The sequence below is a fragment of the Vespula pensylvanica genome, chromosome 7 (genome assembly GCF_014466175.1).
Source record: "Vespula pensylvanica isolate Volc-1 chromosome 7, ASM1446617v1, whole genome shotgun sequence".
In the NCBI taxonomy this organism is placed as follows: domain Eukaryota; kingdom Metazoa; phylum Arthropoda; class Insecta; order Hymenoptera; family Vespidae; genus Vespula; species Vespula pensylvanica.
The window spans coordinates 2,392,562-2,415,837 of record NC_057691.1 but is presented as its reverse complement, the minus strand read 5'-3'; the positions used below and the strand labels follow the sequence as shown (position 1 = coordinate 2,415,837).

The following is a 23,276-nucleotide window of genomic DNA, read 5'->3' as shown; positions in this document are numbered from 1 at the left end:
AGGTAACGCATAGAAAGAATTCATGCGTGCTTTTATACGAATTCTTGTTCGAAAACTCTTTGACTATAACTTTAGCGTAAAATTTGTGAAAGTTATAGCACGTAGTTTTTAACTCGTCATCGTCCTCGTACCGAGACACTTTAGTCGCTCGAAAAGAAATGATAGTACGGGAATAAAGTCTATGAAAAGCATTTTGAGGAAAAACGTACCCATTACTCTGGATTTTTTCGTCCGATCTTTCCATTTTTCTTTTATTTTCTCTTTCCTTCCGACATTTCTTCTCGAAATATAAGTAATCCACAACAATATTTCGGCTCCTTGTGTCGCAAGAGTCGTACCTTATATCATTTCTTTCATTTCCTTTATAAATACAATTAAGGTATAACATATAAGAGAAACTTGCTCAGAATCATTGGTGATTTTGAAAAATATACGAATATATTATTTTTATAACACGAGAATCTTTATTATTAATTTAGTTTAGCTCGGTTTTATTTTTATTTTTATAGAGATACGTAGACAAGTCGAAAGATGAGAATATATGAGAAAACTGTTCGAATATCTATAGATTTGTACGATAATAATCTCGTTTTTAATTGACGTCAAACATCGACGAGATGATAATGGAAGATTATATAATAGAAATCAATAGGAATTCTTCGATATACTCGACTAATGTCTGACGGCTTTTTGCCTTCTTCGTCATTTTTCCTTTCTCATCCATTTCTCTTTTATGCTTTTGTAGAACACGCACGAATGCGGGTTCCCTTTATATAGGATGGCTCTTTTTGTTTTCACATTTACCCTTTACTTTATATAGTACATAGCACGGTTGTTCCTTCGTTTGCACAGTATTTACGCCCTGTTTATTATTTCGTTCTTATTTTTTTCCTTTTTTTATTTATTATTATTATTATTTTTTTTTCTTATTTATCACCATTTTTTAATATGTCATTCTACGCCTTAGGAATATATTTTTTCCTCGTATTTAACCACGTGCGACTAAGTAATAAGATATTTATGAACGAACGCTGTTACGTATTAGAATCCATGTTTATCCAGTGTACTTTTGTGATTTCGCTGAGGGTTTATTTTTAATCGTAATGATGTACGATTATTCTTTCGAGTAAGTTCATAAATTTGGATTGTTTATTTATTACTATTCAGGTTTGGAGATTTTTTTTTAGTTGGAAGGACAAAAAAAAGAGAGTGCGTCATAATGCGAATGATGCGTGTTTGTGTGTAAACGATCACGACTAATCCTTTCTAAATGCAATGTGGTTAGTAATTTCGTCTATCTTCAAATTTTGTGGTTTAATCGTGAAATGGAATTAAACCGATCAGGATGAAAATGAATGGCATCTCGGCTCAAACACGTGCTCAATCATTTCTAATTAAAGCATTTATTTTCTCACGGAAAGCTAGCTCATAACCATCGTTGGAATAATCGTTGTATATCGTTATACAGTGTCGTTAGGAGGAATCCTTTTCACTACGTCAAATAGAGGATCATTTTGAGAAAATTATAATAGGAAACCCATTAAATGCGACGGTTTCTCTTGTCTTCATTTTATATGCAATATTTCGATATTCGCTCGGTTTCTATTTCTGAGTTATCACAAAAATGAGAAACTTGTGGAATGAATCGTTTCATTATGTATAATTTTAATTATTCCCTTTGAAATTTCTCGACTGAATTGAAAAACTAATCGATGATAATTCACTCGTCGTTAGAGCCTTGAGAAATTATTCAATTTAATCTTATACATCTTCATGAAATTTCTCGAGTTTGAAGATAGAAGATTGTTCTTGATATATGTAACTACATAGCCTGTGGGCGATTATACGCAAATATAATTCTCGCTATTTCATCAGAGAAATGTTCGTTATATATATTGTACATAACAGATTTCCAACGATACAGGATGTAACTATGTGTTACAGAATTCTGAGATATTTTATTCGATATTTATCGTTGCGGTAGTTTCTCATCGTATAGAAATCTTTTAGTTCTATCCTACGACGTCATTCTCCACAATACGTTACAGTTCAATTTGCTTTCTTTGGTTATTTCGAGATACATCGTAACATATTGTGGAGTATATTCCATTGAAATTTTTCTTATTGTTAAAAGTACATTGACAAGTATATGTGTATATTTATCTATGCGAGGAAAAAAACTTAGGGATAAGAAAAAGAAGAGAGAGAAAGAGAGAGAGAGAGAATAAACAAAACTTGTTTTCTTTTTTGCTATTATTGATTTTCAAGGAATCGTACTACGAAGTTTCCTATGTACATATGTGCGCTCTCGACAATTAAAATTTCAAGAATACTGAGAATCTTCCATTATTCTTTTTTTTACTTTCCATTCGAGAAATCTTGCCGCAAAGTTAATATTTTACCCCAGACATTGTTCAGACATGCCGATACTTACTTTTGAAAGTAACGAACCGGCCAAGTTGGATTCTAATATCACTTTCAAACTTTCTTCCCGACTTACGCACAAAGGTCTAGTGTTTCCAAACGATAATATGATTATCCACAAAGAAATCCGAACCGGATTCGAGAAGTTCCGAAACTTAGAAAGAAAACTTTTCAATCTACTTTGAACCGAATCGATGGATAAAGAATGTCATGTACCGAAGTTGAATTTTATTTTATACCGAATAAGAGAATTCGAGAAACGAGAAGCTACTTCGTGTCATCAAATATAAGATAATTATTTTATGTTATATATGAAGTTGCATAACGCATACCTTTATATACCCGTTACCAAATCCTGCTATCTTTTTTAAATCGTAAAGAGTATCGAATTCCCGTAGGAAAAGCTAAGAGTATTTTATAATTGGGAGTTGACCTTTTGTTAATCATCCAGATGATAATACATGCATAGCTTGCGTTATTAGTTTATCGATTTTTCGACAAGACTAAAGGAGAGAACGAAAGAGAGAGAAACAGAGAGGAGAAAGAGAGATGAATAAAGCAGATGCATTTATGCATTGTCCTTCATTTAAAAAAGATTTCTATAGATACGTTACCTGATGCCCTTTAATCTTTCACGTAATCCTGAGTGTACTCTTCTAACTTTTTATCAGCTTCGATGTTTACACGTCAATCTTATCCGCGTTTGTGTAACGTAGTTAAGCTTCTCTCTCCCACGCGGCCGATTAAACCTGCGAATAATTCTTCTTTCTTCATTCATTATTTTTCACCAACTATTTATCGCGTCGAACGTCATAAGAAATGTTTGATTCTTTCCATAACTTTTACTTATTATTATTATTATTATTTTTTCTATTACGCGACGTCTATAAATCCTATTTCTTTGAATAACTTTTTCTAAGTGTTCGTCATATTACGTAGATAGATATTTTTATAGGAATTTTTTGCGATGGAAAATTTATTATTGTCTTATTCCTTTGAAAATCCAATCGATGTTAATGGCATTGAATCAGTTGATATCTTTCGTTTTTAGTTATGTTCGGAAAAAAAAGAAATAAAAAAAAAAAAAAAAAAAAATAAAGAAAATTGATAAAAGAAGAATTATTCGATTTTACGGCGAAAGATCGAATTGGCCATCGTTTTTTATTCTCTTCTTTTTTTTCACAGGATGCCAGTTGAAGGGTTAACAGTATATAGTTCGTTATCGGCCGCCTAAAAAATCCGTTTTTCTTATCTGACAGTCGATTTCTTTATTAGTATAATGATACCAACGTACTCTTTTTATGTACTCACGAACGATGTTCCTCGATAATTGACGGTAGGGGAAATAAAGAGAAAGAGAGAGAGAGAGGGGAGAAAGAGAAAGTGACAAAGCGATTTAATAAAATCCATTCTTTTCGTACAAACGATATTGTTTTTATTCATCGATAGCAATAAATCTCGAAAGTATAGCTAAAATCTTTTTCTCGTTTAATGAGCAAATAATTTTTTGGAAGCACTCTTGTAACCCTCGTTTCTATTCGATATCGGAAATGGGTCGAAATGATTTTTCTGTTGGAAAGGAGCAGATTGCTGTCAACCCCTCGACACCTCGCGGCTTTTCTTTATGAATAAAAGTTGATACAGTATGCCAAAATGGAATTGGCATCATGGGAGAGAAAAGAAGGGTTGGTAAACGAGAAGGAAAGGGAAAAGAAGAGGGGAAAAAGAAAAGAAAAAATATAAGGAAGTGGAAGAAGAAGAATAAGTGGAAAAGGGATACGAGCATGGAATAAATAATTCTTCGTTCCTTAAGGATTTTTTTCGGGGGTGGCACGCGTCTTTTTATTCTTTCTTTTTCCTTTTTTCTTTTCCCCCATTTTTTTCTTCCTCCCTTTCTTTTTCCTTTTCTTCTTCTTCTTCTTCTTCTTCTTCTTCTTATTCTTTTTCCCTTCTTTCTTAATCTTCTATCGAAAAGTTTTTCTTTTTTCTTTTTTTTTTTTTTTTTCTTCACAAGTCAGCGATAGTACAGGGAGAACAGTAAAGGTTCTCTACGTTACTTTCGTCTGATTAAACACACCCTACCTTGCCTAATTTTCGGATAATAACCTGCGGAGCTTCTTGATAGGGGAAAACGAAAGAGTGCGGATTAAACGGGATTCATTAGCTTTGAACGACTTGGAATAAAATATGCAAAGCGTTTCCTTGATCTTCCTAGCCTAACCGTTTATCTTCTCTTTCTTTCTTTTTATTTTCTCTTATTTATTTACTTCCTTATAATATAACGAGTGTCCGATTTGCTTCCCTGTCAGCATTAAAGTCCAAGTGAAAATATAATTATGAGATTCAATGAAGCTCATTATTTTTTCCCCTAGTAATTTATATGTATATCCCCTCGAGTCAAGTATATATGTACATATGTATATACTTGACTCGATAAACACATTAAGCAAGAACAACGCTTATTATTAGTATTTTTTTTTCTTTCCTCAAAATCCTAAAGTCTCACGGAAAGAGTAGAAGATGGTTAAGCCAGTGGAAAGGCGTCGATCGATATGCAATTAAGGTGTATACTCGACATAGACCAATAGAACGGCTCTACATCCTGAATAAATATTTACCGGGATGCATTGTAGAGAAGGAGAGGCGGATAGAGTGTGTGTGTGTGTGTGAAAGAGAGAGAGAGAGAGAGAACGAACGAAAGAAAGATATAGGAAGGTGTTCGGTCATGCTGTCACTTTTATTTGCTCGAAAAGAAGAGTAGTATTAGCATTTGAACCGTGGCTTCCGATAATTACCTCTTTGAAACTTCAGATCACGTGGAAAATTTATTTTTATTTATTTATTTATTTATTTACTTTTTCCTTATTTTTTTTTCTTTTTTTTTTCTTCGACTAATCGTTCTCTTCCGAAATGGAGAAGTATTGATACACTTAGAAGAAGAGGAAAAGTTACGAATACTCACGATGGATATACAAGCTTAACTCTGTTAGAATATTGCTTTTCCTCTCGTCTGTAAAAAAAAAAGAAATAAAACAGCTGTGTCATACTTATCGCCGTTTCGAGTGTCCTTCGAAGCTTGCAGATTACGTGGTCGTCGATTTAAAAGTCGTCGGTAAAAAAGAAAGAAAAAAGTATTGATGAGTTTTGAATGCTTTAAAACAAACGTGAAGAGTACGCATACGAACCTGCAGATAACGAGTTGCGTGTAAGTACAGATGCAAAAGTGGATGGACGACGCATACGTTGAAAGAAAAGCATGGATGGTTGCTTTTTCAATTCTCTCGTTCAATTTAAATCAATACGATTCCTATAGAACGTAAAAATGTGTATAAAAAAATATATATATATATACACTATTGGAGAAATAAGCTTCATAGATAAAATTCAATACTTTAGCGTTCAGTTATGCAGTTCAGGTATATGTGTATATATATATATGTAAATATAAAAATAAATATAAATATATACCATCTGCGATTTTTAATTTATTAATTTATGTACAGCAACAGTTTTAGACATCATTTTAATATGCGATATCTTTCATGGAATGCGGCAACGTTAATTCCTTTTAAATGTACGTTTCCATCGCAACGTAACGTTCGAGTTAATGGAAAATACGATGGCTCGGTATTTTCCATAAGAATTCTATTTTACTGCTTAAACGATGAGTAAGCCCATCTCTCTTTATAATTACAAAATCGATCGTGATGTAATTAAACGTTAATGCTGTTAAATTCGAAGTATCAGTCGTTACTTCGTTCATCGTGGAAGGGTACAGGAGTCAACAGGTTGCGCTCGATCGAAGAATAAGAGTAGATATTTATTAAAAGAGAAATACCATGGAAAATACGTATCTATCTAGTTCGTGCCAGAAAATACCAGAAAATAAGCGATTCTCGTTTCTAAAGTAGATAGAAAATTGGTCGAAGGGCGAGCGTTAATCGTCCATCAAGAAGAGAACATCCTATTTGTCCCCATATAAAAGATTTTTATTTTCGCGTTACGATCAAGAAGTAGTCCATCATTCTGTCGGACAGCCAACCGATAGATTCTTTTTTTATATCATCGGAATACGAAGTTGGGATTACGCTTGATCAAATTTGTTCTTGACCTTTTTTTTTTCTTTTTCTTTTTTTTTTCCTTCCCCTTTTTTGTCAATGATTTTCCCGGTCGAACGAAGAATCACGGTATCAATAAAGGATCACAAAGCTTTTTCCCCCAAGGAGGGTCTTTCATACCATGGCAACGATCTCTTTAATAATGTTTATATATGTATATGTATATATGGAATATTTGTCAAAGAAAAACTTTCAGGAAGTCGAGTCTTTGAACGACCTTATTATTAATCGACCAAAAGATTATCGGATGATCAAAAAAGAAAGTCATTTTTGTTTCACATCGTTTTACAGACAGTTGGAATAGAGGTGCGGGTGACCAACGAGATACCCGTCTCCGTGACGGAAGAAAACACGATAAGGGATGTTGCACCACCTTGGATGGCGTCGCCGGCTCCCAGCAGGACTACTCCGGCGACTCCTACGCATCCTCATCCTCAGTATTTGTCACCCCACGTTTTTCAAGGACGCAACTCTCTCTGTTGCGCGAACGGTAAGATTTTTCCGATAATCTCGCGTCTTTCGTTTCTCGTTTCCACCGACGTAATTCTTAGATTTAAAACGATAGTCCGTCCCTTTTCTTTAAGAAGATCTATTTGGAAGAATATTCATTCTTAATGTTCTCATTTTTTCGAAATGGATTATACTCGAGTACCATGTATGTACGTATTGACCTTCTTCTTATGCCTCTTTAACTTCGAAAGAGTTCGATTTTATTTTAATTATAACATTCTTGTCCTTTTTCCTCTTTTTCTTTTTCCTTTTTTCTTTTCTTTTCTTTTCTTTTCTTTTCTTTTTTCACGCGTACAAACAACGAGTTAAAATAAGAAAGTAACTCTCTTGTTACCGTTAGATTTATAATCGTATAACGGTTGTAAGTGGGTACGTGCTGGCAAGGATCGCGTAGTCTTACGAAGAAACTCGTTAATTAGACGAGTTGCAATTATAAAGTTATTTCTTAATACAGAAACAACTACTTTTCAATACAACGTTTAGCTTTTCAAAGGTTTGCAATTTTAAGAGTCTTCGTTGACGTTTCAACGAAGTTTTTTGTTCTTTATACCAAGAACAATTTAATTAAGTTAACTCTTATACATTAGCGAAAGGTCTGTCCATGTAAAATTTTACGAGAAGAGAGGAGAAAGAAAGTAGTGAGGAAAGGTTTAACCAAGACACGTTGATGGGTGTAAAAGAAATCCTTTGAAAAGGACTGTGTCGAAACTTGAATTTTTTCTTTCTTTTCTTCACTAGATCTTTGCGATTTCGCTGCCAACGTAAGAATTTTTTTTTTTAATATTTCGTTCAAAGTTCTTTAAACGTACCGTTCGATCTTCGATCTTCGAACGAAGATGGACGTTGATGGTATAGAAAGTAAGAAATGTTTAAACTCTTTTCTATCTAACGATATCAAGCCTACCGTCGCGGATGAAGTTGAGTTTAAGAAGCGTAACATCGTAAATAACCATAACATCGTTTCCATTCGATATTTTCAGATTACACGTTGCGAAGGCGGCGACCTATGACGCTTCGAATTGGACCTCGCTTGAGTTTACCGAATAAAAGTACATCCGCACCGACGACTACGACGGATGGAGAGTGGCCAGCAATTAGGTGAGTTTCTTATTACGATCATTTATTTATTTATTTTTCTCTTTTCTCTTGGCCGCCATTCTCCCTGACCCGTCCATAGATTTTAATCTCCAGCAGAAATTTACAAATTATCCTGATTAGTCATGAGCTCGTTATCGTATCTCGAATAAATATCTAATTAATAACGATAATTATCCGAAGCTTTCTATATGACCGGAAAATATTTGTCGGTAGCTCTACTTTCGATATTGGTTATTCGACTCACATGGTTTACGTCCGATGATATAATCCTACTAGCAATTCGATAACAATCAAAAAGGAGAAAATGAAATAACGAGGATCGGATTCATCGATGCTCGGCTCAGTTTGAAGAAGCAAAGTGATTTAACGAAGTCGAGCTTTTCGTTTAATTCGTAAGCGTAGAGCTTTTCCACGTAGTTTGGAAACACATAGGTCTTGTATAAGCTGTAGTTCTACAGAAACTAAACGTTTCGGCTTTCGCCTAAGTTTTCACGTTTAACGTCATGCATATAAATGTATTCTCTTACTAAAGAAATGTCGAGAGAATATGAAACTTTAATTCGCCCATAGAAAAATCTTATTAACTATTTGTTGTAGAAACTTCCTTAGGAGAATAATTTTTGTTTCTTTCTGTTTTATTCTTTTTCTTTTTTCTTTTTCTTTTTTCATAAATTCATTCCAAAAATAAATTCTCAAAAGTGAATCTTTCTTTTCTAAATGAATTTTCGAATTAAATTTCTCTCTCTTTCTCTCTCTCTCTCTCTCTCTCCCTCCCTCCCTCTCTCTCCCTCTCTCTTTTTACTTAATTTTTATACGAGTACTAAAACGAAGAAGAAGTAAACTTTGTTATCGATTTCCACTTTTTTTTTCATTTTATCGACGTTGATTTTAGTCGCCGAGGATACAAGGGAAATTTTACGTATTATCAATTTCCAGGATATTCGACGTTTGTAACTCTGAATTATCGACTCTCGTTAAGACGTATCATTGATAATGAAAAACAATATATTTTTATTCGATAATTATTATCAAGTTATTTATATTAATATCGTCTCGCAGTATTTACGATAAGACACTTATTAATAATCACGACTTCCTACTCTTTCTAAGAGGTTCTCTTTCGCAGTAGAAAAACAACCTAAGAATAGTCACTTCCATGGTAGGTACATTCTATTCTTAATCTTCATCCTTATGTTATGATGAGACAATCCACCTTAAGATAGGGGGAATTTTATTTTTCCATATTTTTGCATGAAACAAAAGGTTATATATATCTATATATTTTTAACGAGACTTCGATTAAAGACGTTGCAAAATGATAAGACTCGAGTGATTTATAAAAAAAGAAAAAAAAAAAAAACAGTTCTAGACCGGTCACCTATGTCTACTTTGATAAATTCGCCAATCGTCGGTAAAGTGGATGTCTCTGTTATTTTTTGGACGATAAGAGATGTCTTCTTACCTTCTTTTCGAAGATTCACAGGATCACGTAGTTCGACCGATTGGTCGTCAGGTGACGCGTCGATCGTCGAGAGGGACGCCACCCCTCGTGATTCGTTTCGTTCGTCTTTTGTTGTTACTCGCGTTTCGGCAGGGCGCTTTGTCGAGAGTCGCGCGTGATTACGGACTGGTGACCGATCGTACGGATTCGAAGTGATCATTTCGTTTGAACTTTTCCTTCACTCCTTCTCTTTTGAACCAGCACGTGCGTGTTCACTTCGTAAGTCGAATTGTTTCGTACCGTACAACTTTTCCGGCGTGGATCGAGAATCGCGTGTTTCGCGTGTGTGTGTGATTGCAAACATCGAGAGAATTGGAAATGCACGCACGATACTTTAGCGGGTTTCATCGTTTTCTAATTGTTTATAGCCGTTCACCGACTAACGCGATACAGTGAAATCCATTATCACTTCGTTGAAAATCGAATCGAACCAGTGGTCAAGGTAAAGACGAAGCAACGTGAACCTCTTCCTCTTCCTCGTTATCTTCGATTTTTCGAATCGATTTTTGGCGCCTTCTTTTAAGGTTACCTAGTTATGTGATATGGATTGAGAATATACGTGATTGACAAGAAACGATCGAGCATAATAAGAATTACAGTGATATCGAGAACGAAGAAAGGAATATGAAGAATATTTCTTGTGACACAGACCGAATTTATTTCGTTTAGTATAGTGAGTGTGTATTCGAAAATGCCCCGTAAAAAATTGACGATCTTCGTAGGTTAGGTGTGCGTTGATTCTAGTGCGCGCGCCCGCGCGAAAATTTCAAAAGAAATTCTTTCGTTCGTATTCAAAGAAAGAATAACTTTCGTCGGGACGTTGTCGTTACGTTATTGCGTTGGTCATAATTTTAAATTGTGTACAACTTACGCTGATGTGTATGTTTATGCGTGCGTGTATACATATAACATATACGTCGTAGATATATGATTCAGACGTAAAGTGATAAGAAAAAAAAAAAAAAAGAAAAGAAAAATAATACGATCTTCGTCGTTGGCAAGAAGAGTAGGAAACAAAGCACATAGTGGTTTTTGCGTGGCTCGTGAAAGAAAGAAACGTGGTAAAATAGATTTTTCCAAGAAAATTCAATCTTTATTTTTGAACGTCGAGCAACGAGAGAGAAGAAAATCGTGTTCGTTACTTTTAAAGTCAACGTTTGCTTACAAACAAGTGAGAACATTTTTCGTTTGTCCCTGAGAATACAAAAGCCGAATCGAGCAATAGCATCGTCCTTTGGCTTTTGGTCGTTCTTAGAAAATCGCAACGCCATTTTGAAATTTGATAGCAAGTCACGCGAGTGTGTTTTTCTTGGCGCGAGAGTTAGCTTCTAGATAAAAGTTTTTTTTCTTCTTTTATTGTGTTTCATCTTTTTTTTCTCTCTCTCTCTCTCTCTCTATACTTCTTCTTTTCATCTTTCATCGAGAACGAAAAACGTAAAAGAATTTTCGGGAAACCAAGAAGATCGAACGAGGCGTTTTGTGTTATTTCCAAGAATACTGGTGAAACAGAAGAGGAGGGGAAGAAGAAGAAAAAGAAGAAGGAATATTATATATCGAATAAGCTAGAAAAAGATAGGAAAAGAGAAAAAGGATGGCGAATCGTAAAGGTAAAAAGAAAGAAAAAAAAAATCAATTTCTTGATCTCTTTTACTCGAACGTTTGGAACTGATCGAAAAATATTTTGATCTCGGTTTTTCTTCGAACAAGATGCTTGGAACGTTGCTAAAGAAAATATTCTATCACGTTATGGAATCTATTTCTTTTTTCGAAATCAAAACAATTTCGATGATTGTTCGGTGATTCGTTTAAAGAATAAACTCGGAATTTGTAAAGAATATTTAAACTCGTACTTTCTTATGCTGTCGATAAAATACGCTTAGGAAATAAGGAAAATTCTTTTACAAAGGATTGCAAATAACTTTCTATTTTCTTTTTATCAAAGTACACGAAATAAAACGTAGTTTCTTCTCTCTCTCTCTCTCTCTATATATATATATATATATATATATATATATATATATGTATATATCTTTTTTACGATCGAATATATCTGTCGAATGGTTTCATAAATTCTTGAACGTCGTAGAAAATATTTAATGAACATTTCGATCGCATGATCACCGAAATAACAGTTGATTACCTTGATAGAAGCCGTCAAAAGTTTATATACCAAATTCAACAGATTTCGTGATCACCGACAGTGGTGTTCAAAGTGACGTTAACAATAGTTAGCAGAAACCTCGTATTTCGGGGTTTCTCGAAATACAACGGTGCGAAATAGCATATCGAACTCGAATTCTAACTGTCCGTCTATCTCGGATTAACAAAAGTAAAAGGGAAATAAATTATTCTACGTAACGGATAAAGTTTCTCAGGAAATTCTCGATAACGTAATAATCGATGTTTTCATAAAAATTCCTAATGAAATAATTTTGTTCTTAACTAAGGTAGTCGAACTTTCGAACTTTTCTTTCGTCTTTATCGGCAAATTAGATCATCGTGTAATCGGTCGTTTTCTCGGATCAGAGAAGGAAATCGATGATGCATTTGAAAGGATTGTGATAAACGATGCCATAGAAAGTATTTCTTGTCGAACTCGATGCATTTATATAGGTTACGAATTTTTCTTATTTTTCTTATTCTTTTTTCTTTTTTCTTTTTGTTTTCCCTCTTTCTTTTTTTTTTTCTCGTTTCATAGGTATATTTTCTCTTTAAAACGTGAGTTAGCCACACCCTTGTCAACGTATTCTCTATCATATAAGCACAAGCATGCTCTCTTTCAACGTTGTCCTTTGTGGTCTACCGAAATTGACCAAGCTGTCGATTTGTCTTTGTAAAAGTCGACGATGTCTTGTCGTTGAGGGAATGTCAACGTCGAAAGCAAATTCGTCTTTGATCAGTTAATGTGCTCTTTCCTGCCTGTGTCTCAGCTGCCACGCGTTGCACGTGTTAATTCTGATAATTAGTAAACGTGACTATGTTCGATCGATACGTATACGTAAGTTTGTCTTATACGTAACTCGATTATTCTTCGTCCCATTCAAAAAGCTTAGTGATATGTTTCCACGATAACAGGCAGGATCTTTTTACAAAATAATATTTAAATTCGTCGATTTATTTTACTTAACATCGAACGTAAAATTAATTATTTCAAGATGTTGTAGTTTCGTTTTGTACGTGAAAAAATGTAAACGTGTTTTTTCAATATGTAATTCTTTTTTCTATACTTCTTTTCTTTTCACTATTCTATTTTCTTTCTTCGTGTAATTATTTACTTAGATTACTTCATATTGTTACTAGAGTTACGTTAGTCAGTTATGAATTTCAATCGACTTTAGAAATTCTTCGAAAAAGAAAAAGAAGAATACATACAACTTTTCCAAGTAAATTTTATTTTCCGACTACTAACTCTTCCTTCATCCAAAGTAGGAAATAATGAAACGCACTTTGCCGTACTCTGCTGTTATTAATTATCTTTTCAATCTAATTATCCGATCAAAAATGTACGAGATAGTATTATTATCAGCCACCGACGACTGCCAATGAACTCGAAACTTTAAAATTGTGATACAGTTCCTTTTTTTCTTTTTCATTCTTTTATTTTTTTCTTTCTTTATCTTTTACTGCGTTTTATTCTCTTCCTTTATCTCTCTTTATTTATTTATTTATTTATTTTTTTTTATTTTTTTATTTTTTTATATAGCACGAAAAGTTTTTATGTGTTTGAATTATTTACAATGAAAAATGTTATTATCGTTGGAACGTTTTAACATCATCGTCGAAAACCAGTTAATAATTTCTGTTAATTGAACCTTTTAATTGGCAATGTATACACGAAACAGCATTGTCGCCTAAAGCTCTCTCGTTCAACGAAACAACCCCATTAAAGAGAGCTTTACTCCTTTTGAAGTTTTTTTTTTTTTCGAATTTCAACGATCGAAATATATTCGTGAAATTCGATATCAAAAATATGTCATCGTAGGCGTTGTTCGATGATTCGTTGGCTGTCAATCAATTTTTACCATCGTACTACTAACTATATATACATATGTACCGAGATACGTTTATTTTCTTCGACTTTTTATCAATTTCATATCGTTCGTTGATATATTTCACTTTATGCATATAATATTATTTTTCATCATCATCCGAGAACCATTGGGACACGTTATCTGTGAGTTTAAAACAACTAATAGATACAGTGTGTGTCTCTCTAACTTCGAATAGTACTCTCCCAACGTGGAGTTATTTTGCAATTGAGTCGACTCGTTTGCGTGGTTGAGACTCTTACCAAAGACCCTCTCCTCTTCCTTTTCCCCTTCTCCTCTCCTCTTCTTTCCACTCCTTTCCCCTCCCCTTTCCTTTCCTCTCCCCCATTATTTCCAAGGAGACGTCAAACATTGAATCGTAACACATAGTAACATAATAAAGGTACGTAATGTCACGTAATGTAAGTAGAGTGCAAGTAAAAGAGATAAAAAATGGCCGACGAGAATATCATGTGTTATTACGTTAAGTAATCTTTTGCGATGTACATAAATGTATATGTATGTACATACATGTACATATATATGCGTATGTATAAAATGGAATAATGTAGGATGATGATATATCGTAAGATAATGTCTGTATAAAATTAATAATAATTTGTCTTTTTTTTTTTTTTCTCTTAATGCTCAAGAACGCGACGCTCGTGATTGGTTGCTACGAAGATTTTTGTTTTGTGAAGATTATGTGTACACACACACAGATATGTACAGGGTATTAATTTTCATGTAGTAGTCTAGTATTTATTTTCCTTTTATTTCATATATATGTTCTATCTTTTTGTTTGTCGAGAAGAATGAATCTTCTTTCGCATATTATATTCTTTGAAACGTTTGACAAGTTATATATCAATATAAGAATTTATATTACTATCTGCTACCAGAGATGTTTTCCTGAGTCATCGATCGATCTTTTCCCCGGGAACATCTGTCCGCTCGCTAAAATAGGGGTTTATCGTCCTCGGATATAGTATGATTCTTAAAAATTCAACGTTTAGAGTGTCTTTCCGAGCTTCAAAGTGCTAACTTCATTTTCGACATTTTTAATTTATTTTTTTTTTCTTCTTTTTTCTCCCTCTCTTTCTTTCCCCTTTTTTTCGTAATTTTTTTCGTAAATTTATCGAAAGGAATTAGATTACTTTTTTAAATTAAATTATTATTTTTATATCATCGGGGTTGTTATATCGAGATAAATCGTTCTACTCGTACGTTCGAACTTCACTTTTCAATTGGAACGACATTTTTGTGGCCTTCTGGTTTCAACGTGATCGCGTTGTATATGTGTGTGTTTGTGTAGGTGTATGTAGTTAAAGAACACTAGTTCGAAGAATGAACGAACGGATGATTTCGACGATGTGAGGGGAAATCGCATGTCGAGTTACCATTTCTTCGTTCTTGATGTTGAGATTTTACACTGAAGCACGAAGAATTTATCGCAATTGAATGGACCTCGATGTTTTCCAAGATCTATCATTACGAACGTGTGCGTGGGTATATAGGTGAAAAAATGGCTATTAGTTGATCCTTACAAAAAAATATATATATATTTTTTTCAATAGAAACATTTATAATATAACGAGGATGAATTGATTTTTTATTATTTTATCCTTTTTTTTTTTTTTTTTTAATGATAACTTTCGATTGAAGATAATTCCGATACAATCTCGTTTTTAGAAAGGAACAACAAGAGTTATTTTCCTCGAGTTTATAATTTCGCAAGCAAACAAATTTCACAGAAAGATTATTCAATTGAAATGGCAAACATTTCTCGACTATTCAAACATCGTCGACATTTCGCGATCGAAACTGTGCGAGAAACAGTATACCTCTTTTACGATCGATTTACAAGATCGTCCTACGATTTGATAAATCCGAATGTCTATCGGCCCGCCTGTTATATATTTCGTCATTCCAAAAGCGAAAATTTCGATATTTAATTAAAGTGTTCGGTCGGGTCGTTCTAACGAATTGCGTGCGCCCATCGACGTTTGATTGGTCTCGAAGTGGTTCTTTTTATCTATCTATCTATCTATCTATCTATCTATCTATCTATCTATCTATCTATCTATCTATCTATCTATCTATCTATCTATCTATCTATCTATCTATCTATCTATCTATCTATCTATATATATAAAACACATACACATATAAGCGTATATATAAGGTATACGTGAGTGCATGTCGATATTATAACTCAGATCGAGTTAATAGCATCGTTAACTTTTACGAGAAACATTATTCTCGCATCAATAATAATCGAGACGTTATGCAGTTTCTCGAAACTAATTAGATATCGAGGGTAATCTTTTATATTAGTTTTACCGATCAAGGAAGTTCATGGTTTTTCTTCCCTTTTTTTTTTCTTTTTTTTCTTAGTCCTCCATTATCGTGAGAACAATCGACGGAAGTCCCATATGATAGGAAATTAGATTCATTCGAAATCCCCGATGTTAGAATTTAATTTATCGAATGCTACAACAAAACTTGTTAATATGTCGCCATGGTCATATCTATCTATTTTTAACTCTTCTTTTCTTTTTCTTTTTCTCTTTTATTATTTTTTTTTTGCTTCAATGGTTATACTTTCTTGTCTCGTCGGAAAGTATAGATGTTTTTTTTTTTCTTTCGGTGCAAACTATTTGATTTTCCGTTTTATTGCTTGGTTTTTATTGACCGACGTCTTTATTGCCTCGCATTACGACGACCGTTGTCAGAGCCATTCGTCGACTCTGAAGTAGGTAAGAATGGAGACGAGTTTCTCTTAGCTTTTAATGGAATTATGTCTCTTTCAGACACGAGAGCGTCTATTTTACCGATTCGAGAACGGTCAGATTGTGAGTAAATTGGCGATTTTTGTTAAACCAAAGAAATGTTATAATCGAGTTCTTCAGCTCGATCCAGTAGACTTTTTCGCGATATATAATTGCATCATTTTGAGATAACGGAAGGTTGGAGTATTTTATACGTCGTCATCGCCTGGCGACATCGTTTGCGTTCTCGAATGTGTCTTTTTTTCTCTCTCTTTCTCTTTCTCTCTTTATACTTTTCTTTGAGCGAGAAAAATAAAACTACGATTCAAGATTTTTCCTTTTCTTCAAGAAACGTCTTCATCGTTTTCTTTCTTTTTTCTTTTCTTTTTCTTTTCTTTTCTTTTCTCTCTCTTTTTCTTTTTTTACTTTGAATTTCTCGCAAATCGTAAATTTTTTTTCTCTCAGAAGAAAGCAGTTCACAGCAAGCTCCTCTGACATTTACATAATAATGTCACACGATCTGAATCTTCCTCGTGCTTGTTATTCGATATTAGACGTATACACATTCGTCTCGTGCTGTCTATAAAATCGACGATTTTTCTTCTTTAGTTTCGAAAAAATTCATGAAACGTTCGCCAAAATATTCAGGAAAACTTAGAGAAGATATCAAGCTAAAGATATACGCGTTTCCGTTCGTATTTCAAGCTCGAGAATAAATACTGTTACGTCGGGCTATTATATTATTTCATATTAACATTATCGTATTTTACTTCAATCATTTTTTGTTTTGTTTTATTTATTTATTTTTTTTTTTTTTTAAAATTATAATAATCGCATCAAGATTTTCAAAGATTTAATTCTAAATTATCCATTTATTCTCCTTAAGTATATATACATAGATTAATGTTTCATGGATATAAGATATTTCGATATGATCAAGCAAATGATGATAAATCTATAATTCGGAAATAAGAAAGTTTACAGGTACATATAATTTTTTTTTTTCTTTTTTAACGATGAACTTAACGAGAGTGCTAACGAATACAGTAGGTAATGGCGTTGAGAATGAAAATTATTCTGAAAGAACAAACAAACTTTCTTTTTTCTCGTTCTTCTTCTTCTTCTTCTTCTTTTCCTTTCACAGGAGATAAGAAATTCTAGTTTCTTACGAACGATCGTTATAAATATTTGTCGAGTCGAGCTCATTCACATGTAAGTGGGCAACTGACTACATATATATATATCGAAATGGCCAGAGTACTCTTCTTAGTACTTATGTTATTGAGAGTAGCTTTTAAGCTCTGCATACATACTTTGTGTTTGTACGAGAAAACGAGAGAGAAAGAGAGAGAGAGAGAGGGAGAGAGAGAGAGAGAGAGAGAAGAGTGATAGGATATGAAGTAGATAGTGAAAAAGAAAAGCATCGAAATTCTTACAAAGAATCATATCTGTCTGCGGGTTGTTTATCTTAGCGATTAATTTTTAATTATACTTAACAGTTAATTTTCTTGAAAACGAAAACAAAAAGAAAAAGGAAGCAAAACGTTGGAGGGAAGATCACATCGGATGGATTTTTATCCAAAAAAGGAGGAAAAAATTGAGAGAGAAAAAAAAAAGGGAAAAAGGAAAAAGAAAGTGGAGTTCGCAATTAGCGTCGACGCGAGAGGAATTCACTTTGATTTGAATTGTGTATAGTCGTGCAATCAACTTCTTTAATCGATCAGGACAATGATATTGATAAATACAGGTATATTGTTAATTGCTTCGAGTCACGTTTAGAAGTGACAACGTAACCGTATGTGGTATCTAAATTTAAACAAAGCTAGTAAAACCACAATAGGCTATTTCGATGCGTGACTTTTATATATAAAACGTGCACGTAAATACGTGTTTACGTACATTCTATTTAATATACAGATATAAACTCTGTGTGTATATATATATATATATATTTCAAGGTTTTAAGATAAAGCTTGTTTTACCAAGAACGAATGAAAAATATATAAAAATAACGAGTCATTTTACATTTGTAAGATAGTTCGATAATGTTTTTAGCTTAGAGTATAGTATTAATAGTATATAGTTGTAATAGTAGTAGGTATGTAATAGTAGTAGTAGGATCTTTACGCGATCTCTATTACAGAACAAAGATACTGTTGTAGGTGTCATCAAGGCGATGGTATCTCTCTGACATGATAGGATTCGTCCTTTATAGCAAGCAACTAGCAAGACATTAACATGAGCTTCTACGCCTAGTTGACGTTTCTCAGAGTGTTAGCAGGTTACACGACTCGAAGAAACTTGATTATGGATTCTAATGTGATCACGATATCTCGAGTAGAAACTTAGAAAATGTTCTGAAGAAAAGTTTTTAGTAATTGTGCGAAACGCGTTCTTTTACTCATTTGATATGAAAAGTGTACTTGCATTTTGTGAACGTTGTTTCGCGCTACGTGAATTCTTGCGTACGAACAATGAATAAGGTTGACCTATTTCTATCTTTTTCTTTCTTCTCTCTCTATCTCTCTCTCTCTCTATCTCTGTGTGTCTCTCTGTCTCTCTCTTTCTTTCTCAAGGGATATCATCATTTAAAAGAAAAGAAAATGTGAGCATATGCGACGGTTGTGTAGTTGTAAAGGATGTTTGCGAATTTTGTTTTTCCGCCAGGAAATATGTCTCTCTGTGATCTTATGAAATAGCTAGTGCTACGTATAATAATAAGAGGTATACTCACATACCGTTAGAATTTGTTAGGATTAAGATGGATTCGTATGTACGTAGATTACATAGTTTACTACTACGACGTTAGATCGTATCGTCTTCTACGTTGTTGTTTTAGTAGTAAGATTAAGAAAAATAAATGTATACCTTAGGTGAATAAGGTAAGAGTAATATATTTGAAAAAGATTTTAATTGGAAATAAATATTTAATATATATATATATTTTTTTTTGATCTGGTATATTCATGAAGCTATAATAAACTTTGTGGAAGTGGTTATTCATTGTGTAACGTGGTTATTCATAAATTAGAAGACCGAGCTAAATTAATCTCGTTTTATCTAGATTCATATATAAAATATTTGTACTTACTTAGCTTCATCTACGGTTTAAATTATTAAAAGGTTTTGCAAATGAGTAGAACGATTGAAATATTTAAGAAAGGAAGAATGATATCGGTAATAATAATAATTTAATTAATCATATTTAGCTAGATTGCTTTGACTAATCAATTAAGCGTAGATAAAATCATTCGTTCGTTCATCTATAAATAAAAACGTGCATGTGACTCGTTACATTTATTATCTCCTCTTGCGCTATAATACACGAGTAAATAGATAAATTTCATTTGTCACAGTCGTATGATAGTTTTATTCTCTCTCTCTCTCTCTCTTTCTCTTTCTCTCTCTCTCTCTTTATCTATCTCTCTTTTCATCGATATAACTTCGAAAGCGTTTTGTATTTTACATCGTTATACGTTGATACACGTTGAATATATCAAATTTAGTCATAGTTGACGCGAAAAGGCTTGTTGCTTGAAAAGCGAGGTTTCACGGTTGACGTCAATGCTCAAAGCCAGTGATGAGTAAGTCCGAAGCTTATTGGCTGGAATGAAGTTTTATGACAAAAATATACTTGAATCAAGTGGCGCGATTGTATGCATATATATATATATATATATATATATATATATATATATTCGAAAGAAATATTTAAAATATGATCATATTTATATGCATAAATTGAAACAGTGAAATATAGGTAAATATGAAAGCGAATAATAATGATTAAATTTAGATAGGTATATTTGCAGGATATTTTCATTGGATATCAAATTATATTACAACAGGCTATATATTAAAATTTAATAGAAATTCCAGACATTCAAATTTCTTGATACTTTATCCTTTATATTCGTATCGATGTTGTTTATTTGATAGAAGAAATTCAGGAAAATATAGTATATTGATATTATCAATGACATACGAAATCTTGATAATGTTTCAAATATCATAAATTTTGATTAATCAACGAAGACCCTCGTGACGTTTTGACAACCTCAAATATGACTTTGCCACTGAAAGTACTTTATCACAAGTTCTTCTCCTGTTTTTTTTTTTCTTTTCTTCTTTTTATGTGTAAATTTAATATGAAACCTGGAGATTTTCTAAATTCTTGTCTCATGTGCTGACACTTAGTAAATTCCTTCTTTATCTTCGTCTTCTTTACAATTTATACAGAAAGAAAAGAAAAATGAGAGAGAGAGAGAGAGAGAGAGAGAGAGAGAGAGAGAGAGAGAGAGAGAGGGAGAGAGAGAGAGAGAGAACTCTGTCAAGAGATAAGAATTCAATTCTATTCGCGCGTGAGTATTCGCTCGTTGTATATTTTTCGTAGATCCATTGGTTTGGAAAAATACTACCTTCTTTTATAAGTCCAAAAAAATTTGAAGATACCCTTGGAATATATATTTTTTACGATTATAGCTAAGCGAGACGAATTTCCATAAAAGTAATGTAATACTCGTGATACGATGGTTTTTAGCCAAAACACATTTTGATATTCGGTCATTTCACATCATTTCACGCCATTTCTTTTCTTTGTATTTCATTGTATATTTAGAAAAGATTAACGAAAACTAATGTTAATCGGGTAAGCTTCATCTACCGATCGATTTTCTTGGTGAAGAATGTTAGATGGATTTAGACAGCGATTAGGTGAGCAACGTCCGTAGAGGAAGGGCAAAATGTTGCCGCGTGTTATGGGATTGGCCCGTTATATTGGATCGGACCTGAGTAAATTGGGTCGAAGATTGGTGGTCTTTAGTGGTCGTCGCGTGGGAGACAGAGCTAAAACAGGATTTCGACCTGGTATTTACTTTATTTAAAAAAAAAAAAAAAAAGAAAAGGATTGGTATGGTACCATCGATCTCTTTCTTTCCCTCTTTCTTTCCCTCTCTCTTTCTTTCTTTCTTTTTCTATTTATTTATTAATTTTTTCATTTTTCTTCCTACTTCATTCCCCTGTTTTTCTTTTGATTATTTTTTTTTGAAACATCGATCCCACGTGAAAAGTTCAAAGAACTCTTAAGAAGCGTTACGATCGTTGAGAATGTTTAAGGAGATAGAAGCATAAAAAAAAAGAAAAAAAAAAGAAAGGGAAATAATTTCAAATGTTTTTTTTTTGTATTGAGAAAAGAGGAAGAAATTCGATCGATACAAGATATTTCGAATGATATAGAAATAGAAGATAAAATGCGAGAACGAAATTATGAATTAATATTTTTTTCTTTCTTCTCTCTCTCATTTTCTTTTCTTTTGTTTGCGCGAAACTCATAAGTTCGTGCCGAGTGTATAGATTATTCGACACGTCATGAAAATTCCTTGTACCCGGAAAAATGTCTGTTCCGAAATTCTTTCTATTGAACGAGACAAGCCTCTGATACGACGGGATAAGAGAGAAAAAAGAGGAAAAGTCGTTCTTATCTGGTATCTTTCTTTTTTTTTTCACATATATACACACGTACGAACGTATCCAGCTATGTATTATACGTAGGGTACATACTTTCATCCTAAGCTCTCTTTTACTGGATTGACGCGTCACGTGTTGTCTCGCGAAGTAAGAAATCGATCGAGGAGAAAACGAAGCTTTCGGAAAGCGAACTGGTGTGACTATCTTGGGATTACATCGTTTTGTCTTGAGGGTTTACATTGAAAATGGATCAATGGACTTTGAAAACGATAACTATTGTCTGTCTATCTGCCTGTCTGTTTATCTCTGTTTTTCTTCTTACTCTTTAATGTTTCTTTAAAGTCTTTAATGTTTCTTTCCTTCTTATTTTCTTTCTACTATTTTTTTTTTCAGTTTCTTTTTGCTTTTTTATTCTTTTACGAAAAAAAAAAAAATATTCTCTCCTTAATGTTTCTTTCCTTCTTATTTTCTTTCTACTATTTTTTTCAGTTTTTTTTTTGATTGTTTTTATTCTTTTACGAAAAAAAAAAATATATATATATATAGTCCGAACGAAAGATGCTCGAATTTTACAAATGATCGAGGCATCTCAAAAAGTTGTTCGCCGATTCGAGAATTTTCTATAATGGGACTTAAAGATTCTTTGAATATCGACTTGCCTTCCTTCACGTTTTTGCATCGCGAATAGAAAAGGCACAAATATTTCTTCATTTTCTTATCAAATTCCAAGTTTCGTATGCGAACAAGATCTCGAAAACGTTTGATAGAAAAAGGATTTTATCTCATTGTCAAGATAAATCATTTTTCTTATGGTCGAATAAATTTTATTAAATACGGAAATGTAAGAAGATAATCATGTGCGTAATTAGTATCAAAATGCGTGGAGGCTTATCGTTATCGTTGAAACATATCGTTTCGTTTATTGGAACACATTTGGGTCAATTGGCTATGGATAATTGGCTAATTTGTATAATAGAAGCATATCATATGTTTTTACACAGCTTACTTTTCCCTAAAGTTGTTGATTCTACTTTTGGTTATTTTCTTTCCACCTCTTAAAACATGAGATAATAATATCGTTTGGATGAACATCATTTTGGGGAAAAGAAAAAGTAAAAGAAAAAAAAAGAAGAAGAAGAAGAAACAGAAATTCAAGGAAAATAAGAGAAAAAAATAATCGTGGGGACTAAACTAGACTTATCTAATCAAGGGATAGTGTAACTAATATATTTTGGGAAAACTGTAAGGGGAAATTTCGTAGTTCTAGACATCTTAGAGAATTCTAGACGAAATTATTGCGCGTTTTGCTTCTTGCATAACGTTCTATTGCAATGATGACGATATATATACATTCTCTTTC

At 33.0% G+C, this 23,276-nt stretch overlaps 1 protein-coding gene across 1 annotated transcript in view; it reads left to right on the top strand.

Moving 5' to 3' along the window:
* LOC122630744 (cAMP-specific 3',5'-cyclic phosphodiesterase, isoforms N/G) overlaps positions 1-23,276 on the top strand; it is a 315,403-nt gene that overhangs the window by 7,466 nt on the left and 284,661 nt on the right. The window contains exons 2-3 of the mRNA XM_043815576.1: positions 6,834-7,032; positions 8,033-8,150. Coding sequence (XP_043671511.1) covers positions 6,834-7,032; positions 8,033-8,150 — 317 coding nt within the window. The remainder of the gene's footprint in view (positions 1-6,833; positions 7,033-8,032; positions 8,151-23,276) is intronic.